Raw genomic sequence first — 11,812 nt, forward strand, 5'->3', positions numbered from 1 at the left:
GAAGCAGAAGCTTTTGTTCAAAGCTAAAGTCAGTTAAAGGTCTGCACACAGAACAAGTATTAGCCAGTATCTGGGCTGAAAGAGGAGAAGGGAAAACACACAACAGCCTCAGACGTCTGGCCTGTTTCCACCTCTCTCCCCATGCAGCGCCGTCTGGGACCAGCAGTGTTTCTCATTGTGCTTCTGTGCTCTGCTCTTCTGCTCCTCTAACCTATATAAACCCTGATTCATCCAGACAGAAGACGTGAGGTGGGACAAACTGTGGAGTATGGACGCTTTATTTCAACAAAAGTTTTAATAAATACATGTTTGAACGTTTCTAGAGATTTTTGTTTGATCAAACTCAGAAAGCGCAGTATTTGGAGCTGAATGCACTACTGTAATAATAAGAGCATTTAAACAAAATCTTATTACTGAAAGCTCATGATACATGGAGAAAAACGCTCATTACTGAATTAACCTAAATACATCCAGCTTTTTTTTATATGGGTTAAATCATGTAAAAAAGGCAGCAGTTAGATGTGCCATTTTTTGTCTTTTGATTCACTTCTAATCATGAAAACCCTGTCAAACATATTCTTGTTGGGGATATGGTTTGCCAAAATGTGCTTAAAAGTATGACACTGAAAAGACTGAAATACAATTTTATTACAAAATGGCGATGATGCACTTTCATTTGTCCGCCAGGCTTCAGTCGATGGGTCTGATCATCATCCGCACAGACTTCATGGAGTAAAAGCCTCCTCCATAGTCGGCCCAGAAGATGCCGTCCTGGAAGCGGCTGCGATACACTCCTCCGGAGTACCACACACCGTTCAGATTGGCCTGACCGCAGGCGCTGTACCACCAGCCAGCCTTGTGGAAGTGAGCACAGTTCCCTGAGAGACAATCAGGAATCAGAGTCTCTCAGTTAGTGTTTCTGGATTCATGAATGTTTAGATGTTTGCACTGGGAAACAGTTAGAATGAGCCACAGTGACCCAGGGTTTATAATGACATGTGATGAACGATCTCACGTGTGGTGAAGGATCACCTGAGAAGCCGTCGTTGTCGTGGTCCAGCGTGGTGAACTGTTTGCCGTTGTGGCTGCTCAGTGAGTCTCCAGCGTTGCCCTGGTAGGTTCCCAGACGCAGACGGTACGACTGGCTCTCCGGCTCCAGGTAGAAGCTGCTGTAGGCCGCGTAAACCCTCTTCCCCATCCAGTCCTCCAGCTCCACCAGCAGCTTGTAGTCCTCCTGTTTGCCCAGGTTATAGATGGTTTCCAGACCCAGCCAGTGTTCCCCGTCCACTTCACCAAAGCCTTTCTGGAGAAACAGAGAGCTGCACACAGCGATTCACAGCAGACAGTGTTATCATCACCACCGCATTGGCCTTTGACACACTGGAAATGCAGAGTAACTTCAGGTTTCTTTGAAGAACATGATGAGGGACGTTAAAGAAATCCCTGCTGATTTCAGCACATTATTATTATTTCTCTACAGCAGTAAGCATGCTAGAGATCTGTTACAGAGCAAACACACCTGCAGCAGTTCACTGAAAGTGTGTGTGTGTGTGTGTGTGTGTGTGTGAGTGCAATCAAAACAAATGATCACGAGGCACAAACCTGAAAACCAGATCCAGCTGTTTAGGAGCTCCATCTCTTTCCCCTTCATTAGTGTTCCTCTGAGACACATTCTACAACGTCAGTCTGATTCTCTGATGGAAATACGTGAATCACAGCTCATAGAGACGTGGTCCAATTCATTTAACCCTTTAATTGTCTGTACAGAGTGCTGCAGGGATGAGGTATTTTTGTAGACCAAAACCTGGATACCAGTAGCATTTTAGCACTTCCAGTTCCATCGTCCTGAAGCCAGTTTTTTGATTGGGGTTTTGGTTAACTGCCTGAAATATGGCCTGTGTTTAACACAAGCTCAAAATATTTCCATGTTTTATTAAACCCCATGGAACACATCAGTAGTGCCTGCTTGTGTGTGTTTTAAACGTCTAAATGACACTACAGAGGATGTTGTCCCATTAAACACCATCATGGCAAACAGATTCAATCCTCTACTTCCTGGTCACAGCCTCGTTGTGTTTAGAATCAAACTATTCTAACTCAGAGTCACTGAACGTTATGAACGTCACACCAAAGTCATGTGACTGTAGTATAGTTTGTTTCCCTTTCGTAACAAAATTGGAGTATACTTCAAAATAGAATGCAATTTATTACAAATCATATTTCTATATATAGGAAACTAGTGCTTATATTTTTCAGTATACTGCAGTACATGCATTGACAATGTATGGCTATATATATATTGATTTATGTAAATATATTTAGAAATGAAGACAAAATTGAATTACATGTAATATTCCAATCCTTTTTTGTGCACATATATTGCACATACATGTTCCCATATATATGTGAATGTATGCACACACACACACACACACACACACACACACATTCACTGAATGAGTTACAGCAGATTTATTAGTTCCCAGCATGCTTTGCTACTAACTGTTAAAGCAGAGTAAATTAATTGTTATTTTGTGTGTTTTGGTCAATATTATTACAGCTAGAGATCTGTTAGTATTTATTTTTCTATTATTTGGGAATTTAAAAGGGTTTTGCCAACTGTATTTCGGCTTCAAAATTCAAGAAAGTTCTTCATTTGTGAGGATTATCATAATGAGCAAGAAACTCAGGCTCAGTGAAAACGTGTGTTTATGCCAACATGTCTGCTAAACAGATAATGTGTGTCTCAGTGCACACTTCGTGGCAGTTTCTGAGTGAAATGTGCAGTTAGTGGCACTGAAACACAGGTTCACCATATATCTGTGACCCTGTTGATATTTGAGATGTTCGTATGAGCACGTATTGCAGCAATTCAGACTTCACTAAACGGGTAACACTATATCATGTTGAAAACAACATTCCCTCTACAGCAAACCCAAACCTAAACCTACCCCATAATGTTAACAAATGCTAAATTGATATAAAAACACATTTGTTTATGCTATCAACTTCCTTATAAGTGGGTTTTGTTGAACTGTAGTGTCACAGGATTCGCTTCAGCACAAGTGCTACACAGTATCGGGAAACTCACACATATGAAGCTAAAACTGTTGAGGTCATAACATAATATTGTGCTAGAAATTGTGTGAAAATTAGGCTTTCCTAAGCAAAACTCTGGTCCTGTAAATGATCATTTGTGTAACAATCTTAAATTATGTAACAATCATAAACGTTTGTTGCTCATAATCCAAAAGCCAAAGGAAAAATCCTACTGGGTTTGTCAAGAATGCTGACTTATGTGTTCCTTACAAAACATGTGTCTCCACTGCAGCTCTCTATTGCTTTGTAATATTCTCCAAAGATTGCACAGTTATTCCACCGTGTGTGTTTTTTTCTTTTCTTCTTTTTTTTTTTGTTCCGTTGGAATATTGGCATTTATCTCTGTGTTTTTGATGACAAAGTCATCCATCACTGAATCATTCAGAAGAACTGGTTCAGTAGAGTGATTGATTGTGAATCAGACATCGCTACCTTATAGCTGTCCCAGTTCCTGAAGAAGTTGACGGATCCATCTTTCCTCCTCTGGATGAGCGTCCAGCCGCCTCTGTCCACGTCATGCTCACACCAGGCCTGTACAGGCGTCTCCGTCCCGTCCGGCTTCAGAAGATACGTCCCGCTGGAGGAGTGTCCAGCCTGCATCACCTGAAGACAGTCCCGAAAGGGACCTCGAGACACCAGCACACACAAGTGAGTGAACACACACCGCGGATGAGGAACCAGCAGCACTAACACATTTCTTCAGTAATGCTCTTCTGCCTTTCAGACTGTCCTTTTGTTCTCTGTAGATCAGCAGATACCTGTTACTGTCTATAAGGTGAGCAGCTAACAAGTGAGAAAACCGGCTCATTTTCAGGCCTGTTGTTTTATTGGGTCTGATTAGGCTTTTGTACATTCCCTATTGCACATTTCTGCTCTTGATTTACATTCATGCATTTGGAGGATGTTTTTTTAAGTGTGACTTGCATTGCCTTTAAAGTATACATTTTATTAGTTCTAGCTTTCCCTGGAAATTGAACTGATGAACTTGGCGTTGCAAGCCCAGTGCTCTACTGTTGGAGGTGCATAGGTCTGCAATTACTCTTTAATGTCTGATTATATTACGTAAGTGAAAAGTTACTTACATCGAGCAATATCAATAAATATCAATACTCGTTAATTTTATAGCTTTTAACATTCAATACTGTTGTATTATTAATTTTCAGGAATGATTTAATGTTTTCATCATTTACATTAAAATTGCTATATTCTTCTAACCATCTCCTAACCCTAAACATAACTGTTGGAAACCTTCTTGAAACAGTATTAAAGGTTTGCACGACTGACCAATGTATTTATGATTACAACAATAAATGATTTTTTTAACTAATACCAGTTTGTAAGATTAAACAGCTTAACAGTTTTTGTACAACTAACATAACTGGAAGGGACGAACACCAAAAGCCTTGCACTTTCATGTTACAAAAAAAAAAAAAAAATGTTGAAAAGACTATTTAATATTATTAATAATAATAATGGGTAATAATAGTAGTCTTTACCCTTGTTTGTTTCAGGTTAGAATATTTGGTGTGTAGTACTGATTTTCATGCATTTTAGTGACACAAATGAAATGACCAGAGAGTATTTTGGCGAACACTGTGTAATGGGTCGGTTACCCTCCAGACTGCCGTTCCCCTGAGGAGGGTGTTTCAGGTCCAGCGAGCCTCCTGTGGGTGATGGATCCGTCCTGGGACTCCTGTCCTCTGGACCGGGCCAGCCGTGACTCCTCTGGATCTCATTGGAGAAGCGAGGCACGTACACAGGGATGTTCTCCGGCACGACCTGCACGAGAGGAGGAGGCAGCGGCTCTCGTCTGTGATTCCCGTACACCTGCAGACATCGCTCCTCCAGAGCCCCGATCAGCACCGACTGGTTATTGACCAGCGCGGCCAGCGAGGAGAAGCGCACCTCCAGCTCCCTGTAGAGAGCGGACAGCCTCAGCGCCTCGGCCGTGCTGTTGAGGATCCGTGCCTCCAGCTGCGCCAGCTCCAGTGAATTATCACGCTTGCGAATGATTTCGTGCAGCAGCTGCATGTACAGCTGGGTGACGCGGGAGTTCATGTTGCGTGACTCTTTGCGTAAAAGTTTCATTTCATTGACCATGTTTCCATCCACGTCCACAATCATCCGGAGCGTGTCCGTTTCACGTCTCTGCTTGCTCAGGAGCTCCCGGACGTCAGCTATGTCCGACTGTGTCACACGCTCTTTATCTGGCTGAGAAGGGCCCTGGCTGGCACAGATCGGCCCCGTGATCTTCTGCTCTGGGACCAGGAATGTATAAGAGCACTTCCTCGGGGTCCCATCGGCTGCATCCTCTACCAGCCTCCGCTTTCGGCTCAGGACAGACCCTTTGTGTGCACTCTTGCTCCATGCACAAGTGAGGATGAAGAGAAGGACAGCAAAGATCCAGGCATGAGGACTCATAGCAGCAGAGAGGAGGTCTGACCCATGAACCCTGAGACAAAACGATAAGATATCGTCATATAGACTGTAATTATGGTGCTGTACAACTGTGGCTCAGATTTGATTGGTTTGGACGGTAACACAATAATAGCTATTGATTCACCATTACACATTTCACTCCAAAAATTAGATGTTTTCCATGCAGTGACAACAGCTTTTGTCAAGCCCCAAAAATGGTGACTTGTACTCACAGTCTATTGATTCTTGAGGATTTTAACACCAGTCCAACTATGGTCTAACTCATAATTTGGGTCACACACTAGATGTTGTGGTTTTACAATTCTAGATTTGGAGGTTATTGTGTGACCACTATCCAGCTGTGTCTGAATCTGAGAGCTCGCACCCTTTCTCTCATTAATCCATCCGTTCCCAGCCTTTATGTTTGTCTGGTGCTATTCTGAATTGGATCTCCTCCTTTTACTTGTCTGTCTCATTTACAAGCTGTCTCTTTAAACCAAGTGTTCTGGCTCTAAGTTGTTATTGTTGGATATTTATATAGTATTTTTCACATGTTTACTCTACTATTAGTCCTGTGGTAACAGATGTAGTAAACATCTCTCTAACCAAAGGTTTTGTTCCAGCTAGTTTTAAACATACAATTGAGCAAACCTCTGCTAAAAAAAAAAGCAAAAGTGTTCTTTTAACATATTGGTCATTTTAATCAGGTTTTAGATCCCTTCCTATCCCTGCGTCATCTCTGTTAAAGGTCACAATAATATTACCTTGCTCTGGATTCAGGCTGATGCTCTGTTTTAGTTTTGTTGGATCTGAGCCCAGCATCTGACACCACTGACCGTAATATCCTTCACTAGCGTCAGGTATAGGGCACAGCATCATCTTCATTGCTCTGTTATTGTGTGGCGTGCCCCTGGGTGCCCCATCTATTCTGGGTCATTTATATGCTTCTTTTTTGGCTACATTCTTCAGGAATATCCATTTGTTTATTACTGTTGTGCCAATGTTTCCCAGGTTTATCTTCCAGTGAGGCCTGACCCTGTATTTTAATTGAATGCCTTGTTCAAGTGAATTAATGATATTAAGAGTTGGATGGTGAATATTTTTTGGCAGCTTAATGAAGAAGAAACAAATGTTTGATCTTAGGTCGTCTCATCTCTTCTTCCCCATCCTAAAAGCCCAGTTAGGTCCACTCTAAACACATTTACAGAAACCTCGGAGTGATCTTTGACTTCTTTGACATTGCAGAATTAAAGCATATTCTGTCAAGCAAAGATTTGGAATTAGTCATCCATTACTGTAATCCAATCTACATTAATTTGCTCGCAAGGATTTTGACAAGGTCTAAAAACAGGGACCACGTTTCCCTTGTATTAGTGTTCCTTCACTGGCTTAATGTAATAGTTAAATTCAGGGTTGATTAGGCTAGAATACTCAGATCTTCTAATTATTTAGGTCTAACAGTTCCACGTTGAGCACTTTTAATCAGGGTAAGCCGTTTTTAAATGTGCTTTGTAAATAAATGTTATTTTTATTGTTTCATATTGCGTCTGTCAGACTGATGAGAAGCAACAGAGTTTAGCTTCATTAACACTGGCACAAACGAGATCTGACAGCTGCGGTGGAAACATGGTTTTTAGTTCTAGAGACTTCTTCACATAACATCTCCTTGTGTATTTCACAGAAGAACAAAGCTCATATTGGTGACATACAAAGCTCAAATCACGACAGGATGTTTAATTTGAATGTTTATCTGTGTTGAGGGTGGATTTGTTTACCTGTCATGCTACATACAGCTCAGGGTCAGGTGAGTTTGCTTTCCATCTTATTAGTGGCCCAGTGTTTATTTTTTTTTTTTTTTCCTTCTCTGCTCCTCAACCCTGAAAGGTTGGGCTTCTCCATAAGAAACTCACTGACTCCTTCACTCACTGTATGCATCATTCAAAAGTGGAAACTTGTCTTTAAAATTATTCATAGTTCATATATGTAATATGTAATGTTTCCTTGCTGAATGCTGCTTTATAATAATTAGTTTTTTAAATGTCTGTAAAAGAATGTATTTAAAGAAATGAATTTAAAAAGCATACTTTTCTTGTCAGAAAGTGAGAGAAAGCGATGTAGTTGCATGTATTTGACACGAGCGGAACTGAAGCAGAGCTGGACTGGCGTGACTAATGACAAACACGGAGCATGCTATTCCTGTGGTTCGGTGAAAATGCTCAGGACTAAAGTCTGCTTTAGGTTTTCCATTATGTAAACTGCTTTGGCAGTAGTGTGTGATCTTTCGCAATGTCAAGAAAACAGAAGGAGCGAAGTGTTCTGTTACCATTTTGGGTCAAAGACAATAAGTTAGGTCAGTTTTTCTGTCCTGGGGCAGTAAATCAAAAGCTTCTTAGCTCATAGAAACTACTCAAATATTTCTCAGGCACTAAAATCTTCGAAAGCCTCAATAACACAGTCATTAAGGATGTTTGGAAACATAATTTCTGCAGAACTGGGAGAATCAGTTTATGGCTTGTGTAGATGTCAGCACCACAGCACATACGGGACAGATATTATAAGACTGCCATAAGAATATGAGCCAAATTATTTACATAATTCTCCAAAATCACTACACCGACACTTTTCAGAGTTTAACATTGCTGATATTAGTTGAATTTGACAGAACACTGATGAAAAATAAACTATGATTCTACCAAACAACACAAGACTTTCAGAGGTTTGCACATTTAACTTTTTGTTAAATTCTAGACTGAAGACTCATTTATTCTCTTCAGCTTATGGGGTTGACTGTGTAATACAGTTTTTGTTGTTGTTTTAATTATTTTTTAATGGTTTTATCTGCATGTTTTATTTTATTAATACAACACTTTTTAAATATGCTTTATAAAGAAACAAGAACTTGAACTTCAACAATACTGGAGTGCAAACAGACTCCCAAACCAAGACAAAGTGTTGGAAAAAGTAGCTCAGAGTAACTAGTTGAGAGCTAGAGGAAGAATCTGCGAGTGGAAAAACAAGACGGGATAGTGTTACGTTCTTCTGAAGCCTATTCAAGACTCCCACAAAAACTAACCGCAACTTTTCTTCTTATTTCTGAGGATCCTGTAATGTGACAGTTTGTCTAGTAACACTTCAGCATAGAGTCAGACTTAGACATAATAGATCTGCAGCTAATTTAGATAAATAGTGCACACAATACATATGCATACAATTTTTACAATAATTTAATGTTCAATTATGGACTTCATTGTTGTCAGTTTTTGAGGCTCCAGAACACACAAAGGTAAAGAATTGTGAAGATTTGTTTAGTAAAGGAAACTTTGGACTTGAATTAATGCATTATCATGCAGATGTATTTTTATAATCTTCTCCCCCCTATTTATTATAGTCACGAAGCATGAACTAAATAACAACTTACTCCAAAATAAATATAATTAAGCTTGTAAATGAGTAAATTTTTTAGCTGTTACTTCATAATAGTGCATTTTAGATATGCAATCTTTCATTTCTTTGTCTACAGAAGCAGCATAAGTATCAACAGATCTGTTTTGTAAAAACAGCAGAAATAAAGCTCCAGTCACTGACCTGTGTTCTGTCTGTCAGAGTCTCTCCTTCTTCAGATGAGAAGCAGACGCCTGCCTCTTATACTGCTCTCTCTCTCTCTCTCTCTCTCTCTCTCACTGTCACTTCCGGTGCGAGCGTGAGTGTGTAGAGGTGGAGTGGTGTGCTGTGCTGTGAGTGAAACTTTTTTTCCCTCTTTTCTTTCCTTCTCTCTCTACTGTATCTATCCACGACTGTGTGTTTATAGTTGGTTCTTTGAGTTTTTCTCGGGCCGCGTGCTATCCGCTCTTTTGAGGAAGCATGTCGGCCCCACGCATGCCATCGTTGAGCTCACGTACAACACGGTGTAAAGGTGGCGTCCGCGGTGAGCTTGGAAGATTGTTGTTTGGCAATTGGAGAGGTGGCTTTCCGCCTCGAGAATGAATAGTGCTATGGTAGTTTTTCTTGATAGTATTGATAAGGCTAATGAAATAGTTGAGCACGGAATAATTATCAGCGGTGAACTTGTACCTGTCATGCCCCTTTCTCTACCGGCTAAGCGAGTTACATTGTCAAATGTCCCACCATTTGTGAGCGATGATATTTTAAACCAAGCTTTATCTTGGTATGGTAAATTAGTTTCCCTGATCAAAAAAAAAAAAAAATCTCAGCAGTGTGTCTCCTCGATTGAAACATATTGTTTCCTTTAGGCGTTTTGTGTACATGATTATTAAGGATGACGCTGATTTGGATATGTCACTCAATTTTCGGATCGACGATTTTGATTATGTTGTTTTTGTCACCACTGCAAAGATTAAATGTTTTTCTTGCAACAGTTTTGTTTGACGATCACGAACAGTGAAACACAGGGAGAGAGAGAGAAATCCAATTGCAGGTATTTATTGAGGGGTACCCAAATCGTTGTCAACACAAGCCAAGGTCAAAACCAAAACAGCAGTCCAAAACAAACCAACAAATAAACAAAGGAGGGAACTGGAAAAGGAATGGAATGGGAACTTGGAGGACGAGAAGACAATAAAGAAACTCGGAATACGAGAAGGCTGGAAACACGAAAGGTAAGGACTCCATACAGACAACAGGAAAAGACTGGTAAATATAGGGAGGCTAATGACAATGAAGTGAATGCACCTGGTGCAATTAGCAGGAGTGCAATTACTGTGATGACAGGACAAGACTAAAGGAATTGTAGTGCCTACGGTGAAGTGCTTAAGGGGAAGGGAGCCCACTAGTGGACACCCAGGGAAACAGAGACCAGACAGCGTGACATTACCCCCTCCTCCACGGAGCAGCTGCCAGATGCTCCACCCGAACCCAAGGGAAAACCGAAGACACAAAGAGACCAGGAGGAAGGTGGAGCGGCAGAGGACCAGGGGGAGGGACGATCACCAGTGACTTGACTCTGGAAGGTCAACGATGACTAGCCCTGACTCTCGAAGGTCAACGGTGACTAGCGCTGACTCTGGAGGGTCCAAGAGCACCTGACTCGACTCTGGAGGGTCCGTGAGCACTTGACTCGACTCTGGAGGGTCAACCGGAACCTGACTCAACTCTGGAAAGTCAACGGGCACCTGACTTGACTCTGGAAGGTCCACAGGAACCTGACTCGACTCTGGAGGGTCAACTGGAACCTGACTTGACTCTGGAGGGTCAATTGGAACCTGACTCAACTCTGGAGGGTCAACCAGAACCTGACTCAACTCTGGAGGGTCAACGGGAACCTGACTCAACTCTGGAGGGTCAACCAGAACCTGACTCAACTCTGGAGGGTCAACGGGAACATGACTTGACTCTGGAGGGTCAATTGGAACCTGACTCAACTCTGGAGGGTCAACCAGAACCTGACTCAACTCTGGAGGGTCAACCAGAACCTGACTCAACTCTGGAGGGTCAACTGGAACCTGACTCGACTCTGGAGGGTCAACTGGAACCTGACTCGACTCTGGAGGGTCAATTGGAACCTGACTCAACTCTGGAGGGTCAACCAGAACCTGACTCAACTCTGGAGGGTCAACCAGAACCTGACTCAACTCTGGAGGGTCAACTGGAACCTGACTCGACTCTGGAGGGTCAATTGGAACCTGACTCAACTCTGGAGGGTCAACCAGAACCTGACTCAACTCTGGAGGGTCAACCAGAACCTGACTCAACTCTGGAGGGTCAACCAGAACCTGACTCAACTCTGGAGGGTCAACTGGAACCTGACTCGACTCTGGAGGATCAACGGGAACATGACTTGACTCTGGAGGGTCAATTGGAACCTGACTCAACTCTGGAGGGTCAACCAGAACCTGACTCAACTCTGGAGGGTCAACCAGAACCTGACTCAACTCTGGAGGGTCAACTGGAACCTGACTCGACTCTGGAGGATCAACGGGAACATGACTTGACTCTGGAGGGTCAATTGGAACCTGACTCAACTCTGGAGGGTCAACCAGAACCTGACTCAACTCTGGAGGGTCAACGGGAACATGACTTGACTCTGGAGGGTCAATTGGAACCTGACTCAACTCTGGAGGGTCAACCAGAACCTGACTCAACTCTGGAGGGTCAACCAGAACCTGACTCAACTCTGGAGGGTCAACTGGAACCTGACTCGACTCTGGAGGATCAACGGGAACATGACTTGACTCTGGAGGGTCAATTGGAACCTGACTCAACTCTGGAGGGTCAACCAGAACCTGACTCAACTCTGGAGTGTCAACGGGAACCTGACTCAACTCTGGAGGGTCAACCA

General features: G+C 42.3%; 1 protein-coding gene across 2 annotated transcripts; it reads right to left on the reverse strand.

Annotated features, from left to right (window-relative positions):
* Nucleotides 1-250: 250 nt before the first annotated feature.
* Nucleotides 251-9,242, reverse strand: LOC128022120 (angiopoietin-related protein 1-like). Of its 2 annotated transcripts, none has more exons than XM_052609388.1 (5): nt 9,103-9,242; nt 4,713-5,551; nt 3,532-3,725; nt 1,033-1,303; nt 251-878 (listed from the first exon to the last, which is right to left on the reverse strand). In XM_052609388.1, the coding sequence occupies exons 2-5, from the start codon at nt 5,518-5,520 to the stop codon at nt 691-693; spliced, it is 1,461 nt and encodes a 486-aa protein (XP_052465348.1). In that variant the 5' UTR covers nt 5,521-5,551; nt 9,103-9,242; the 3' UTR covers nt 251-690. The 2 variants fall into 2 exon arrangements, 1 of the variants encoding a protein (XP_052465348.1); XR_008185856.1 differs by having other exon boundaries at nt 730-878; nt 1,033-1,299.
* Between the last annotated feature and the right edge of the window lie 2,570 nt (nt 9,243-11,812).

This window comes from Carassius gibelio, chromosome A2 (genome assembly GCF_023724105.1).
Source record: "Carassius gibelio isolate Cgi1373 ecotype wild population from Czech Republic chromosome A2, carGib1.2-hapl.c, whole genome shotgun sequence".
NCBI lineage: Eukaryota > Metazoa > Chordata > Actinopteri > Cypriniformes > Cyprinidae > Carassius > Carassius gibelio.

Coding starts and splice junctions, on each gene's coding strand:
- LOC128022120 (XM_052609388.1), bottom strand. CDS start 5,520: ATGAGTCCTCATGCCTGGATCTTTGCTGTCCTTCTCTTCATCCTCACT. Junction 3,726..4,712: donor GGGGAACGGCAGTCTGGAGG/GTAACCGACCCA, acceptor TGGTGTCTCGAG/GTCCCTTTCGGGACTGTCTT. Junction 879..1,032: donor CGACAACGACGGCTTCTCAG/GTGATCCTTCAC, acceptor ATTGTCTCTCAG/GGAACTGTGCTCACTTCCAC.